This window comes from Schistocerca serialis, chromosome 9 (genome assembly GCF_023864345.2).
Source record: "Schistocerca serialis cubense isolate TAMUIC-IGC-003099 chromosome 9, iqSchSeri2.2, whole genome shotgun sequence".
In the NCBI taxonomy this organism is placed as follows: domain Eukaryota; kingdom Metazoa; phylum Arthropoda; class Insecta; order Orthoptera; family Acrididae; genus Schistocerca; species Schistocerca serialis.
In genome coordinates, this window is record NC_064646.1 from 144,395,685 (window position 1) to 144,413,104 (window position 17,420).

A 17,420-nucleotide genomic window follows, 5' to 3' on the forward strand; every position below is an offset into this window, starting at 1 on the left:
TCTGCCCCATGCTTCATGTTCTAACTGTTGCCTGCCCTGGCAACTGGCAACACTGGGGTGAGCACATTACACCAGGCCATTGACTCTCAATAGTAGAGTTTATATGCTTGGAAAACTATCACTGTGATTTCTTAATGTAATAGTTGTTGTGTTTGCTTTATGCCACCCAGAATGAAAACAACAATGACTAAGTAATCTCACAACACTGAAATATTCTGAAAATCAACACTAAATGTTCAACACACACTTCAAATTGGAAGCTGCAGGCAGAGTGCTGCTACTGGCTGGAGCATCATGGGGTATTCTGCTCCTTGCCTCTGTGCATCACCCCAACACCTTCCTTCTTATGTGCACATCACTATAATTCAGCTCTTGTCAACTTAACAATGCTGTGCATGAGCAACCTTTTTGTTGTCTTACACACTGTACATGGAATATATTTCTAATACCAACACATTATGGAGACAGTTCTACAATTTGCCAACTGTATCTGTTCAAATCCCAAAACACAATGATAATTCAAATCCTTCATAGAAGACATGAATAATGCAAGCTTCCTGAGCTACCTTGGCATTGTTTGTCGAAATTACTATCAGTAGGCAATGTTCTGGGCAGACTTTGAATTACTGGATTGAATCAAAAAATTTCTGTGAGGCTTCTTCCCACTTCACTTGCATGTAGGGGTGAGAAGAATGATTTATTACATGACACTGTGCATGCTGTAATTAGTTTAATCTCATCTTTGCAGCCCCTATGGGAGTAGTACATAGGGGGTTATATACAGTGGAACAGAATTAAAGGATCATATTTTAGAAAACCCATAATTATCTCCCACTGTGATGTAGGGGTTGTTGGCTAAACAGTGCCAACAATCTTTCTCAGTAATGGTGAAAAACTATGGAGTTCTGAGCAACATGCCGGAACATGCAAAAAAAAAAAAAAAAAAATGCCAGATGTCAGAAGTAGATGTGATGTGTAAGATGGGTTAATGATGCTATATTTACACTAAATGTCAGAACAATTCTGTTCAATGCCACCAAGGAACTATCCCACGATGGGAAGGTCATCAAAGCCCCACGTTCCCCCACTTCAGCCCTTCTTTTGATGCCTCTGCAATGGAGGTCAGAGCTGCTACAAACAGTATTGAAATCATGCTGTTTTCTTATCAGTGGCCTTGGGGAGCATTTCAGACAGGCTGCTGCTGAGAATTGACATTAGAAGGCCTAGGTGGGGAGAGGCGGGCCTGGCAAGTAGGGCATTAATGAAGCCACTTCCTTTCTTGGGTCTCTGATTACCACACATTTATCAGTCGAAAATGGCAGATTGCAAAGTAATAATCAACACGAAGATGTTCTCCACAATATTTGACACAGCCGAAAACACTGGAAGTTTCAATCCTTCTCTATGGACACTGGAGTGCGGCAGCCCTATTGAATATGATCCCGCCCCTTTGGAGTGCAGCGTGACCACAATTTTTGCTCTTATGTACAGGCTGGAACCACTGGGCACCATTCAGAACCATTCGACCAAATCTGAACATATCCAAAGCAGCAAAGGGTGTGTGTGCGCTTTTTCAGCCTCCTGTTTTGTGCTCTCCTGTGCCATGTCATGATCACAGGGGGGTGCGAAATTGACAAAAAATGTGAATTCAATGGCAAAGCTGCCCCCCCCCCCCCACCCCCCGTCATTTCAGCTACACCCCTGGTGGCACCTGCCCACCTTAACTGAGAATTTTAAAAATGTGGTTTTACACAGACAACCTGCAAAGTAGTCTTAGGCACCTGCAGGCAAGCTACCTCTTGACACCCCTCTAATTTCTGTTGCTTGCCTGCAAGCATCTAGAACTATTTTGCAGGCTCTCTATGTGAAGCCACGTTAAAAATTCTTGAGAAAGGTGGGTGGGTGCCACTGAAGGTTTTGCTACACTGGGGAATTTTAGAGGGACCCTTTGGCATTTTATTCGAGCAAGTGTCAATTCTTCACCCCCACAGTCATGCCACAGGAGGATATTTCAACCCCTTGAGTCTGTCGAGAAGGGTTGAATCGCCAAGGTGTCAGCTGTTTCAAAGGTTGAAAAGATCATCCATCCTGTTACTCACTGCACTGTGAACTCTGTGAACTATCATTTTTGACTGTGAAATGCGAGGGCATCAATGCCCCTAGGAAAGGGTTGATCTAATTGACACCCTTTATACTAACCCCCCCCCCCCAAAAAAAATGCAACACATTTTTGTGTCAAATCTGAGCTCTGGTGTACTGCACTGAGAGTGGCGGTATGTCTAGCATATTTTCCCCAGCCACTCATAAGAAAAACATGTAATTTCAAAGCTGGGTTTCACGGTTCAATTTCCATCACAGAGGCATCAAAAGCAGGGCTGAAATTTGAGCAAGAGGGGCTGTGATGACCTTCCCATCGTGTGAAACATCCACTATGGCATTGGGCAGAATTGTGGTACAATTTGGTGCCAATGTGCCCACATTAACTTTTTTTCCTCAAGTGTCAACATCTTGCTGTTTGAAATGTTATGGAGCCCAAGGATGACATTCCAGGGCCCCATGCTTTCGCACCATTACAAAGGAAGGTTGTAGGCACCTTTGAGCTAAATTTTAAGCTTCTGCATCACAATGGTAGGCTATCATGGGGTTTTGAAAAAGTGATCCTTTAATTATGTTGTACATTGCAGTATGTTCCTAGATCCTTCACATAATTCTGGTTCTTGAAACGTCATAAGTAGGCTTTTGTGGGATAGTTATGTCATCTTCAAGTATCTGCCTATTCAAGTTTTTCATTATCACCATGACGCTTTCTCTCGAGTTAAATGAACCTGTGAACATACATGCTGTCCTCCTTTGTATATGTGAAATGTCTCCTGCTAGTCCTATTGGGTATTGGTCTTTCACACTTGAACAATATTTTAGGTTGGGTTTCATGAATGTTCTGAAGCAGTTTCCTTTGTACACTAAATTTTTCCAGTATCTTACTAGCGACCTGAAGTCTGTTACTTGCTTCTTTGACTATGACAGAGCCTTGTGAACATTCAATTTCATACCACTACAAACTGTATTAGTCGACTGGTTGCAACTGTCACACTGATATTGAAGTCACAGACAACAATGTTTTTCTTTTCTTTTCTTTTTTCATTTTGAAGAAATAAAGGGTAGATTTAGTGACCTGAAGACACTTAAACCTTCATAATAATTCCTGGAAAGTCAGTCAGCTGTTGTTGTTGTGAAGGGATGGCTGTCAAATTACATCAAAAGGATTCAGCAGCTGAAGACTTGGAGCCACTGGAACTGCAAGTGAAAGATCTGGAAGAAGGTTCCAGAAGAAAAATACCACCTAATGAAAGATTTTGCCAAGAGATCTCATTTTTGGGACCACTTGTGTGTGTGCTCAACACTAAGGTTCATTAAATCTAAATTTTGATCTAAGCTAGCTGAAGAACATTTTAATGAACTTAATGTGATCTGCCCTTGCCAGTTGTCAGCTGGACTGTAAACAGCTCACAGCAAAATATAACACTCAAAACAGCACAGCACAAAAGTAACTTTTTTTGTCCTGATTTGTAATGAAACAGTGTTCAGTGACATTAGTTTTAAGATAAAAAAATCAATGTTTCTTTATTTTTGAAATAAATATGTTCCTTCATTAGTGTTAACTGTTAGTCCAAACAATTTAGTTCTCTTCCATAAGTTTGCAGCTCCTAAAGGTAGTGTTAGTGGACACATCTGCCTATATTGCCCTATGAGTATAAGGGATTGTAACATCATCATCTCTACAGCTGAACAATTTCATCAATATAGCCCAAAGATGATCATGATGTACTGTGGCTAAAGTGCTCCATTTGAGTTAGGAATTTCTGCATAAAAAAATGTTGGTCCTCTATGATTCATACGCAAATATGCAATCCAATAGAAATTGCATCACAGGGATACGCTGAGCAAATTTGCGTGCCTTGCTCAATACTGCACTCAACATGTACTGGTCTCAGCAGTAGAGTGATTCCACAAATGTACTGTGAAGAACTGGAAATATGTTACCAGATCAGGATGAGCAGTATCATTATCACTGCTGGCAACAGAAATTCATCTGGGATTATTATGAGCAAGAGGTAGTGCAAGCTTCAAGACGATCTGCGAAGTTCTGAGAAGGTATTAATTATACGATAATGGGTCCATAGGACATCCAACAGGATGGATATACTGAGATGACACAGAACCAGACATGGCAATTTGCTTATGCTCTAAGTCATAGAATCATCAGCCCCGTCTTCCACAACAAAAATTCTTGCATTCTTTAGACTAAACCCGTGACTGATTTGCATCAGGAACACTCAGGAGCAATTAAGGGTCTGAAGGGGCCAGAAAAGCTCTGAAGCCACTTAGAGCAATTTGTTAAATGTCAGTGACATCATTCCACACACAGCAAGACACAGCTGTTGTCAAGGCTTGTGGAGCTTTTGCGTGCTATTATGATGGTGACAATTTTTTGTCCGATACATATAATATCAAGTTGCCTGACACAATACTGTAATGGTATAATTCCATAAAATCCTTTGTGAGAAGCAATTATATTCCTCCCCACCTACAGTATTATCACCTCTTACGTATGTATACTTCTTTGTACAAACAAAACAGGAAATAAACAATAATTTATAACATTCTGATAAAGTAATACTAAATTTAATGTCAAACAAGTATTAGCAGCAGCAGCAGTAGTAGTACAGACCTTATGAAGATTTTGTTTCTGGTAAGTACCATCTCTCTTGTATCCATACAACTGTGTCAGATGCAGCAACAACCACAAAACAAAAATTCCACGATTGGAACAACTGACACTCTTTGGAACAGCTAAAGATGCACAGGTAGTGGTGGTTTTGCTCTCTGCAGTCTTGTCTGACAGTACATTATTTAATATCTGGCCCAAATGCATCCAAAAATTCTGTATTAAAAATGCAAATCACGTTAAACTTTAACTGTAGTGAAAAAACACATGCCACATGCATTTACAAATGAACATGCACCCCCCCCCCCCCCCCCCATGCAAGCATGCGCGCGCACGCACAAACGCGCGCGCACGAGAGAGAGAGAGAGAGAGAGAGAGAGAGAGAGAGAGAGAGAGAGAGAGAGAGAGAGAGAGAGAGAGAGAGGGGGGGGGGGGGGGGGGAATGAAGTTCTACATTAAATAACCTGTATTTTTACATAAAACTAAAGAAAGTACTAACAAACAGTTCTCACTGTCACGATGACCACTTTTTGGTCCCTTTCACTCTTCAGGTTGCAGATAAATTTACTCATTCCAAATGTTTAATATGCTTGTTCCACACATTTAACATCCTTAAGTCTTCACTTTGTGTCTGTCTGCAATAACATGAAGCAACTGTAAAACTGTTTATTTATTGTTTGATACGTAACACTTACTGTTTCCTGTTGCCAAGGGCTTCTACACCTCACAACAAATTTTTCAGTTATAACATTATGTATTTTCTTTCCCTCGGTTGAACAAATACAAGGAAAAGGTTAAATATGCTTCATATATACCACATACAAGAGAACAAAAAGTGGCAATATAGAGAAAAAGAACTGAATAACAACTGCATACAAGATGCTGGTGTCACCAGCCTCTTCTCTACAGCTGTGCGACAATACACATTTTTGCTCTGTCAACAAAGTTCATAGGTAGCAAAAAGAAAGATATGAAACTTGTTCTGAATAAATATGTGTTCATCTATTAAGTATCAATTCTTTCCAGTCTGCTTTGGAATGGATTTATTCCACTAGACATTCTCACTCCATTTAAAGATCTACTTTAATATACACTCCTGGAAATGGAAAAAAGAACACATTGACACCGGTGTGTCAGACCCACCATACTTGCTCCGGACACTGCGAGAGGGCTGTACAAGCAATGATCACACGCACGGCACAGCGGACACACCAGGAACCGCGGTGTTGGCCGTCGAATGGCGCTAGCTGCGCAGCATTTGTGCACCGCTGCCGTCAGTGTCAGCCAGTTTGCCGTGGCATACGGAGCTCCATCGCAGTCTTTAACTCTGGTAGCATGCCGCGACAGCGTGGACGTGAACCGTATGTGCAGTTGACGGACTTTGAGCGAGGGCGTATAGTGGGCATGCGGGAGGCCGGGTGGACGTACCGCCGAATTGCTCAACGCGTGGGGCGTGAGGTCTCCACAGTACATCGATGTTGTCGCCAGTGGTCGGCGGAAGGTGCACGTGCCCGTCGACCTGGGACCGGACCGCAGCGACGCACGGATGCACGCCAAGACCGTAGGATCCTACGCAGTGCCGTAGGGGACCGCACCGCCACTTCCCAGCAAATTAGGGACACTGTTGCTCCTGGGGTATCGGCGAGGACCATTCGCAACCGTCTCCATGAAGCTGGGCTACGGTCCCGCACACCGTTAGGCCGTCTTCCGCTCACGCCCCAACATCGTGCAGCCCGCCTCCAGCGGTGTCGCGACAGGCGTGAATGGAGGGACGAATGGAGACGTGTCGTCTTCAGCGATGAGAGTCGCTTCTGCCTTGGTGCCAATGACGGTCGTATGCGTGTTTGGCGCCGTGCAGGTGAGCGCCACAATCAGGACTGCATACGACCGAGGCACACAGGACCAACACCCGGCATCATGGTGTGGGGAGCGATCTCCTACACTGGCTGTACACCACTGGTGATCGTCGAGGGGACACTGAATAGCGCACGGTACATCCAAACCTTCATCGAACCCATCATTCTACCATTCCTAGACCGGCAAGGGAACTTGCTGTTCCAACAGGACAATGCACGTCCGCATGTATCCCGTGCCACCCAACGTGCTCTAGAAGGTGTAAGTCAACTACCCTGGCCAGCAAGATCTCCGGATCTGTCCCCCATTGAGCATGTTTGGGACTGGATGAAGCGTCGTCTCACGCGGTCTGCACGTCCAACACGAACGCTGGTCCAACTGAGGCGCCAGGTGGAAATGGCATGGCAAGCCGTTCCACAGGACTACATACAGCATCTCTACGATCGTCTCCATGGGAGAATAGCAGCCTGCATTGCTGCGAAAGGTGGATATACACTGTACTAGTGCCGACATTGTGCATGCTCTGTTGCCTGTGTCTATGTGCCTGTGGTTCTGTCAGTGTGATCATGTGATGTATCTGACCCCAGGAATGTGTCAATAAAGTTTCCCCTTCCTGGGACAATGAATTCACGGTGTTCTTATTTCAATTTCCAGGAGTGTATGTACAATCCTAAATAAGAAACATTAAAGACAAACCTTTTCTACTTACAATAACACAGAATGGCACAGTTTAAAAGTAACTCTTTGAATGCAAATGGAATATTTTTAATCCTGAAGTAGAGTAAACAGCTACAACAATGGACATTTTTATGCAGCAAACAGTTGTCAGCATTTCAGTTTATTTCATCAGTGAAGTTAGACGTTTCACTTTGCGGTCTGCAAAATAACTTTCTCAATAGAAGAAAGAATTGAAATTGTGGAAACTTATGTGAAAATAGATTTGATTAAGGGACCTCGCTAAATTTTTGGCGTCAAGTATCCAAATAGAGGACTGCCAGCAAAGAGAGCAATATAGAGACTGTATAAAAGCTGGCTCACCTACTGATCTGTGCGAAATGTAAAACAACAAAGAGTTCCTACGGTTGACAAACCAGAAGTTATTGTAGACATTTGTTGAAGAATTATTCAGAGCCCAAAGAAGTCTACATCTAAATTGGCCCAAAAGGTACAGGTCCATGTAAATAGGAAGAGTTACTAGCGGATGTTGATAAGTCTTAACTTGAAGCCACATTGTGTAATGGTTCTGCAGCAATTATGGGAGAATGACAGTCAGAAATGTTTAAATGACTGCATGTGGTTTCTGAATAACATCATCGATGGTTCGCTACACTCTTTCCATTACATCATGAGTGATTAAGCAGGGTTTCATCTTTTCAGTCATGTGAATTCACAGAACACAAGGTACAGGGCAATGGAGAATCCAAACATTGTGTGTCAGCAACCACTCCATGATGAAAAAAATCAGTATTTGGTGTACTGTAGCAGGAATGCGCATCACTGGACCAATATTTTTTGACACTACCCTCAACACAATTGCATGTATGGAAATTTCTCATACAGTTTGTGCTCAACTCACTGAATATGAAAGAAAATACTGCTTCTGCCAGCAAGATGGAGCAACATAACACACTTCATGTCCGTGGAACAAATCCATGATGTCTTCACTGAGAAACGAACTGTCACCAAACATTTATGGCCACCAAGTTTGCCAGATCTAACAACATGTGAGTTTTTCCTGTGGGGACACGTGAACAGAAAGGTCAATGGAACAAATCCATATACAATACAGTGCACATGGTGACAGCCAGTCAAGGAATATTTTAGGGAATTGGTTTAAAAAATTTATTTCATAGGGCCAGCAAAATCTTTATAAGTTTACTCATCAGATCTTTACAAGTTTACTCCTAGAGCAACTTATGCTGTGCCTATGTGACACAACTTGCCTGTCTTTCAAAACCGAGGCAGTTCTGTCCAGTTAAAGCTCCCGACAAGAGATGCCCTGAGACCTCTGCTGAAACTGCTAGTGAATTCACACCATTGGTATTAGCCAATATCGTGTGTGGGATACAGGTCACGTGTGTGGAGGCTGGAGTGTTCTGCAGTGCGGAACACAGTTGCCTCTCTCTCTTGTAATCCAGACCTCAAACAGAACAGACGTCTTTTCGGAAGGCAGAGCCTCTGGCTCTGCTTTCCACAACCGGTCACCAACATAAGTTAACATGAACCACTTCCCATTCCACTGCCCATTTCAATTAATTGTTTGACCTCCTGGACTGGCCTGAACCTGGTAACTTCCGACCCTACGCACACCCCTTGTATGCCATACACTGAAATATATTCTCTTTATTTTTCCTAATTTCCTGTTCTGTTATTTAACAGTGGCCCTAGATGTCCACTCTCAAGTCCTGACCGCTTGACCTCTTGCAAACTGTAGTCACGAGGCATATGTAACAACCTTCTCCCCCCTTCCCTGATAATATACAGTACAACAGGCAATGAAAGACAACACCAACAATGAAGTTGCTGCCACCAGTATCCAAACTTCATGCCAGATATATGTGAATATGCTTATATGTGCACAGCTATGTGTTGATATTGCAAGGGGTCATTTAAGTATCTTCTATGATTTTTCATTGCAAATAAATGGTAACTTCATTTCAGCTCTTTGTTTCTGTAATTGCACTGCATTTTCTTCATATTTCCATGGACTACTTTTATCTATACCACCTGGTATATCAAAATGATGTGATTTTTGGTTCATTTGGTACTTCACAAGGATTGAGAACAATGGACTCATTTTACAGGTTAGTCTTCACTATATCATTCTCATCACACACTTTTTACTGACATTCACACAAACAAACAATGACTGCCCAGGCAGAAGGACTTAGTGGAAATTTGGGCAGTTAGGAGGGAGGAAGACGTGGGACCAAGTGGAGGAAAGGAAGCAAAGGAAGGTAGGAAAGTGAAAGACAAGAGTCAGTGGTTGGGAATATGTGGAGGTACAGTAAGGAAGTGTGTGTGTGTGGGGGGGGAGATAGAGATAGATAGATAGATAGAGAGATAGATAGAGAGAGAGAGAGAGAGAGAGAGAGAGAGAAGGGGCAGCTGCAAGGCTCGCTATCAGCTAGTACCAATGCCTCAGTCTCGGGTGCATGATTCTGTTTTGTTAGTAGTTTCTTGCTCCAGGATAGAGAAAAATTTGTAATGTTTTCATCGCTTTCCTTCTGTAAGTGCCTGTTATGATACAGTTGACAGTTCAGATTTAACAACTGAAGCAGACCAAAATATTAATTGTTTCAACTGTTTAAGGACCACATTTGTTGTTTACAATTACTAACAGATCATATACACAGATAAGTATCAGATTTGTAGGCACTTACTTTTCCGTGGCCTTTCTCATATTGGTCATCAAGTAAGAACAGCAGCAGTAACCACAGTTCTCTAACACATGTACAACTAAATGGAGACTTCTTTTGTAGATCAGTTACCGAAATCTGAAACATAGTTTAGAATAGAAAGAATGTAGCAATTTAAATTGTAGAAAAAACAGAAATGTATCTCTTATTCAACTAACAAGTAAATTTGTGATGGGTGGATTATCCAGAAAGTCGTAATACCTCACAATATGAAGCACTCCCATTAAGTTGCATTTTACCATCACATGACTTTCCACAAAGCTCTACAAGATGGGTAGAAGTGGTTTACAAGTGCTGTGCTTCACTTTACAAGGGGTGTCCCATTTAAAGTCATGGCTGAGGACCTGATGCACTTGAGCTGGAAGGCTTAAGGGCCTTCCTGCCGACTCAGGAATGCATAGAACACACACATGGATGCAGTCATTCACAGGCATGTAGGCTGTTAACGAACTTTATGTGGGTCTTGTATCACACCAGTATTCAAGATTGTGTAAGGCTGCAATGGGAATGGCACCTACATTCACATGCTTTGCACCTGCTAGGGATTTTCCAAAACAAGATCAAAAATATTTGCACCCTACAATGAAGATCGAAAGAATCGAGCTACTCAGCTTCGAACAATTATTGGGGGACTCTCCAAATTAAACCCACGAATGACAAGACAGTACAATGAGAATCATCTCAGTGCCCAGCAGGACAAGAGTGGGGGAAGAAGAACAAAAGTCTCCAGTAGGCACATTCAGTGAGGCACTCTGGGACTCTTTCAGCAGATTTTCAATTGAAGCCTTTCTAAGCCATGAGGTGACTCTGTTTCACATAAGAGCATTCTGACTTTGAATACTGGAGGCATGCCAGTCTGTTTTCTACTTGGTTCTCAGACTTTGAGTCTGATTCTTGTATCCATCCTGATGTCTACTGTCATTCTGTGGTATCCTCAATTTCCATTCTGTGCAGGGTAGCTTTTCTTTCAGTCCAGTGTTAGGATCCATAAAAGTTCAACTGTGTTCTTGCTGCCTGACACATTGAAATATAACTTGGAATGCCGCCTCCACAGTCTAATTACTGCAAACAAAAGACATCATCTGATCATCAGGAGACAGAGAGCTGCCACTGTGGTCAGGACACTAGCACTGTCCTGACTACAGGGTGGTGGTTTTGCCTGGAGAATGATTGAGGAAGAAGCAGTGGACACGATGCAGGTTAAGCTGATCTGACTGTCATCTGTACAGCCATGGGTACACAGAGATATAAACTGCTGTCCATCAATCAACAACCATGAGATACCATGCTGGCTAGTCTGGAGATCGAAGTGGGGTGTCAACACCACATCAGCCAGCTACTTCTACATGCACTGCTGATTCCATCATGTGGTGAGATAAAATGGTTAATCCCTCCTCCCTACCTACATGTTCAATTACTGAGCTGTGTCTACACAGACAAATTGAGCCTAAGTAATTAGTAATTTATGTAGCAAACGGTAATTAAAAAAAACATGGCTATTGTTACATTCTTTCATTGTCTTAGTACCCAGCATGGAGTCGCTCTGCTCCTTTTGCACATCAAAGGTTATAACAAAGTAACACTGCCAAGCTATTTCTCAAGATACTAAGACAAATGTTGTACAATAAGATCAAATCTAGTTCTCTGTGTCGCAGACATCTGCCTCCTGGACTTGGAATCAATGTGTAACAGCTATCCTATCTGCACCTCACCATTGTGACAATGTTAACTAGACAGAAATTCATTCTGATGTAATAAAGATAAAAATCATTGAGAACACGACCAAGTTTGGAACTGAATTGACAAACACTCCCTGAAGAATATATGGGAACAGACAGCTTAGTGTGTTAAGATGTCACCTGTAGAGACAATAGAATTTGCTAAATTGGTCCCTATGCTCAGCAGCTTACAGCATTGTGTCCTCTGCTTAGACTCACTCCGTGCCCTCCAAAGTCTTATGTGCGCTGTACACTGCTCATCTCTTAGTGCAGCAGGACCAGGAAAACTGTCATTTGCTCACTCTTCGTGAGGCCAGTGTCAGGTTTCTGTGAGTTCTAGGTCATGTCGGTCTGCCAGGAAATGAGGCTGCTGACACTGCTGCCAAGGCTGCAGTCCTCTTACCTCAGCCCACGAGTACCTATATTTCCTCCGATGATCTCTGCGTTGCCGTCTGTCAGGAGATGGTGTCCCTTTGGTTTCGCCAATGGTCCTCCCTTCACAGGAAGGAGCTTCGGCTTATTAAGCCTCTCCCAGGGCCTTGGATGACCTCCTCTTAGCCCTCCCACCGGGAGGAGATTATTTTTACTTGGCTGTGTTTTGGGCACTGCCTTTTTAGCCACCATCATTTGCTAAGTGGTGTTATCCCACCACTTTGTATACATTGCGCCCAAATTTTAATGTCTGTCCGCAGCTCGTGGTCGTGTGGTAGCGTTCTCGCTTCCCGCGCCCGGGTTCGATTCCCGGCGGGGTCAGGGATTTTCTCTGCCTCGTGATGACTGGGTGTTGTGTGATGTCTTTAGGTTAGTTAGGTTTAGGTAGTTCTAAGTTCTAGGGGACTGATGACCATAGATGTTAAGTCCCATAGTGCTCAGAGCCAATACCACAATTTTAATGTCCGGCACTTCCTGCTGGAATGCTCCTTTTTTAACATTTTACATTCCAGCCTGGGTTTGCTGTCTGATTTATCAGCCATTTTAGTGAATGACGTGCAGGCTGTCGAAGGCCATTTAATTTTTAGTTTTGGACCTCCATTTCTCTATGGTGTTTTTTAGCCCTTTTTCCATGTGCATGTTTTTAGCTGTCTCCTAATCTGTCCATTGGTACCAACATATAGTCGTTTAACTCATCTCTGTGTTCGTATTCTATAGTTTTGACTTGGGCACGTATGCCCCAGTTGCTTTTTGTGCACTAAAGCAAAACAAAACAAATAGAGAGACAAACTTCACTATGAACTAAACCAGTTCTAGCTACGCTGCCTAAGAAGGAGTCAGAAAAACCAGGTTAACTTTTGTTTTGTCAGGAGTATTGAATATTCAGTACAGAGAGAACTTCAGACATCCAGAGACCAAAATTTGAGAATGTGATGTGGTGTCACTGCAAGAGATCAGCAGTGATCCTAACATGGCAGCTTATCTGTCTATTTCAGCAGTGTTGCAGCCTTAAATGTAGATTACACAGCTCAGTTAGTTAGTTAGTCCATGGGAACTGCCAGTAACACAGCCTGTTGCGGGGATTACTCCTTAGTTGATCACTCACTATTAATGAATGGTGAGAAGACTGGCATCCCAGACAAAGAATGTGATGTAGTTGGTGTGCATGGTTGGAGCTGGTTCTTTGTAATAGGTGGGCTTACATCTGAGTCCATGGGTTCCTTGTCACAAAGGGAGGGTGAGACCTCAATTGGTGGTGGAAGAGGCTCCTACTCCACAGACACAGACCACATGAGGTGATAGTGGAGCTCCAGAAGTTGCTGAAGGTGTTCCTGCCAGGGGTAAAAACTGTGACACACCTGTGACAGTGATGTGGGTAGTTTGTTCATACCTGGTGTCCAACATCTGATGTGTGGGTGGAGCTGGTTTGCATGGCAGGTCTAACGAGCCCTTGACACTGTAATGCTGCTGGAAGCCTACTCATCCGTACTTCTGTAGCTGCCCAAAACATATCGTAGCCAGCCATGTGGCAGGCTCAGGGCACAGAAGGTTCCACACTGTTTATAGTATTCACCCATGGAGGATATTTTTGGGAAATAGCCATTGGGGGACAGGGTTGTCATCTAACGAGAAACAGAAACCCACAGAACATGGCCTGTTTTAGTAATTATTTTAATTTTAATGGTCACACAATGAGGTCTGCCTTCCCAATGGATGCAGGGTGAAAAATATGGTCTATCCTGTTTGCTGAGCAGAAGTTGGGAAAATCCTTGGAACAAAATTGTGGTCTGCTGTCAGACACCAACACAAAACATGAGTCCTCAATGGAGAAAATCAATTTGAAGATTGTGATGTGATGGATATCATCTGAGAGGTGTAGGGGAATCTGGAGTGTTTGGACATTATGACTAACCACACTTGCCCACTGAATGGACCAGCAAAATCAATATTTATATGCCCCACTAATCCTTATGGCAAAAGTGAAGTACGCACGGACAAAGGGCACTCAGACATGACTTCATACTCAGTGTTCCTCATCAGAACTCTTGTTAATAGTGCTGAGCTCTCTTTATATGGAAATGTAGATATGGAGTCAAAATGGGGTGATCAAGAATGCGGTCTCGCCACTCATTAGTGATGAAATATGAGACTACTTAGGTCAGAGGGTTGTTGCCTTTGGCTTTGGCAATGACCTCCAAGGTAACTGCGAATCCTTCCAATATCCTCAAGAGGGCATCATGAGTTTGTATAAACAAATGTTCATGACATCAAAAGCTGGGTTGGGACTCTTAGGGAGCCAGGAGAGTGCATCAGCATTTGCTTACTGAGTGGTGGGGCAATGACGGATGTTGGCAGCTACTGAGAGACAGCAGCTGTTATCTGTTTATTAGGCACTGAGTTTTTGACCAAAAAAGCATGATGAGAGTTTTGTGGTCAGTTATTAAAGGCATTTAGTTTCATAAACAGGTTGTATGCGCGGACAAGGAAAAAACATTCCCAGGTTTCTTGGTTAAAAATACACTTTCTCCTGGGTGTTAAGTGACGGTATATTTTCCCTCGGAACTGTAAAACTTATCAATCCTTTGAATGGTTATGGTTTTATACATGGGCTAGAATTTGCCGGCACTTTAGAAAACAAAACTCAAGGAGAAAAAACACATTTTGGAAAGATCTTTGATGTGCAGCAACATGTACACTGCATATTTTCATATTACCAAAGTATAAATTCAAATTCCACCAAAAACCGCATGTTACTTTCCGAAGCATTGAAATCGCGATTGTGACGCGCTTTTGTAAGCCAGTCATAGCTCATTTCACGTGATCTCGCCAGCCGACGAGAGCAGATATTCAGAGCATAGGACACGTGATGTGGTCAGCCAATAGCAATATTGATGTTAAGTAGTGCGAACACACAAACAGGAAAATTTAATGGTTTAAATTAATATATGTAGTGTCGCTACAAGAAAAGCAAAGCTTTCACATATGATATTGGTCTCTAAGGTTAACACGCTGCAAGAGAAGCTAAGCTTTCACATATAATTTTGATCTTTTTTGTGCATATTACACCTGAAGATATATCACACAAATGTGTCAGCAAAATTTTTAATAAGGACATAAATGTCTGATCTTCTGGGCTCAAAATTCTTCTAAATGGCTCGTCATCAAAGAGTTGATTTTTAAATGAGAGTCAAATGCTCTGTGATTTAAGAAATTCATCGTACATTCTTGCACACAGTACAACTTATGTACAAGAAGTTTACTTTGAAAGTAACACTTTTCAAACCACCATTTGCAATATTTACCCACGACCTGTTAGAAATAGGTTTGTTTCTGCAGTTGCCAGAGAGCACCAGATAACAGGCGCCACCACACTTGTGCAGCTACAACGATGGAGGAGGCTTGTATGTCCATACACGTAAAACATTATAAGATCTTATGTTATGTCAAAAGAAAAAAGACATCAGAGAATAATCAAAGAGCATCGGAATTTCGTAACCCTACTAAAATGTGCACATTTAAAGCGCATACTTTAAGTGTTCATTCGTATCTCCAGATTCCCAATGAAGTAGGCCTCGAACTCATTTTAAGCTTTTCAGTGTGGTTTTCGGGATGTAAATTTTCTTGCGGAGTACCAGTATTGTATTATGTTTGGTTCTTTATTATGGAATATATGTATGTGCTAGAAGATGAAAACGTGTACGTGAAATGCAGCGAACAGCTGAAACTAGCCAACTGTGTGGAATTAAACACTTCGTTTCAAATACATTGACTGCCTCAACGGAAAAGATAAATAAAAGTAAAATTTCTTTAGCAAATTGACAAAAATAACTCCATTGTTCTGCAAGGTGATTAATGCTTGAGTGTCAGAAAGGTGGAAAGAAAATAAAATCTGAAACTAATAACATAGTTTGTTGTTGTTGTTGTGGTCTTCAGTCCTGAGACTGGTTTGATGCAGCTCTCCATGCTACTCTATCCTGTGCAAGCTTCTTCATCTCCCAGTACCTACTGCAACCTACATCCTTCTGAATCTGCTTAGTGTATTCATCTCTTGGTCTCCCTCTACGATTTTTACCCTCCACGCTGCCCTCCAATGCTAAATTTGTGATCCCTTGATGCCTCAAAACATGTCCTACCAACCGATCCCTTCTTCTAGTCAAGTTGTGCCACAAACTTCTCTTCTCCCCAATCCTATTCAATACCTCCTCATTAGTTACGTGATCTACCCACCTTATTTTCAGCATTCTTCTGTAGCACCACATTTCAAAAGCTTCTATTCTCTTCTTGTCCAAACTGGTTATCGTCCATGTTTCACTTCCATACATGGCTACACTCCATACAAATACTTTCAGAAACGACTTCCTGACACTTAAATCTATACTCGATGTTAACAAATTTCTCTTCTTCAGAAACGATTTCCTGGCCATTGCCAGTCTACATTTTATATCCTCTCTACTTCGACCATCATCAGTTATTTTACTCCCTAAATAGCAAAACTCCTTTACTACCTTAAGTGTCTCATTTCCTAATCTAATCCCCTCAGCATCACCCGATTTAATTTGACTACATTCCATTATCCTCGTTTTGCTTTTGTTGATCTTATATCCTCCTTTCAAGACACTGTCCATTCCGTTCAACTGCTCTTCCAAGTCCTTTGCTGTCTCCGACAGAATTACAATGTCATCGGCGAACCTCAAAGTTTTTACTTCTTCTCCATGAATTTTAATACCTACTCCGAATTTTTCTTTTGTTTCCTTTACTGCTTGCTCAATATACAGATTGAATAACATCGGGGAGAGGCTACAACCCTGTCTCACTCCTTTCCCAACCGCTGCTTCCCTTTCATGCCCCTCGACTCTTATAACTGCCATCTGGTTTCTGTACAAATTGTAAATAGCCTTTCGCTCCCTGTATTTTACCCCTGCCACCTTCAGAATTTGAAAGAGACTATTCCAGTTAACGTTGTCAAAAGCTTTCTCTAAGTCTACAAATGCTAGAAATGTAGGTTTGCCTTTTCTTAATCTTTCTTCTAAGATAAGTCGTAAGGTTAGTATTGCCTCACGTGTTCCAACATTTCTACGGAATCCAAACTGATCTTCCCCGAGGTCCGCTTCTACCAGTTTTTCCATTCGTCTGTGAAGAATTTGCGTTAGTATTTTGCAGCTGTGACTTATTAAACTGATAGTTCGGTAATTTTCACATCTGTCAACACCTGCTTTCTTTGGGATTGGAATTATTATATTCTTCTTGAAGTCTGTGGGTATTTCGCCTGTC

At 42.2% G+C, this 17,420-nt stretch overlaps 1 protein-coding gene across 2 annotated transcripts in view; it reads right to left on the reverse strand.

The window, feature by feature from the left end:
* The window catches only part of LOC126418858 (protein MMS22-like), a 136,866-nt gene that overhangs the window by 82,765 nt on the left and 36,681 nt on the right, over positions 1-17,420 (reverse strand). For both annotated transcript variants that reach the window (XM_050085848.1, XM_050085849.1), the window contains 2 exons: positions 9,964-10,077; positions 4,730-4,942 (listed from right to left, as the gene is read on the reverse strand). In XM_050085848.1, coding sequence (XP_049941805.1) covers positions 4,730-4,942; positions 9,964-10,077 — 327 coding nt within the window. The remainder of the gene's footprint in view (positions 1-4,729; positions 4,943-9,963; positions 10,078-17,420) is intronic.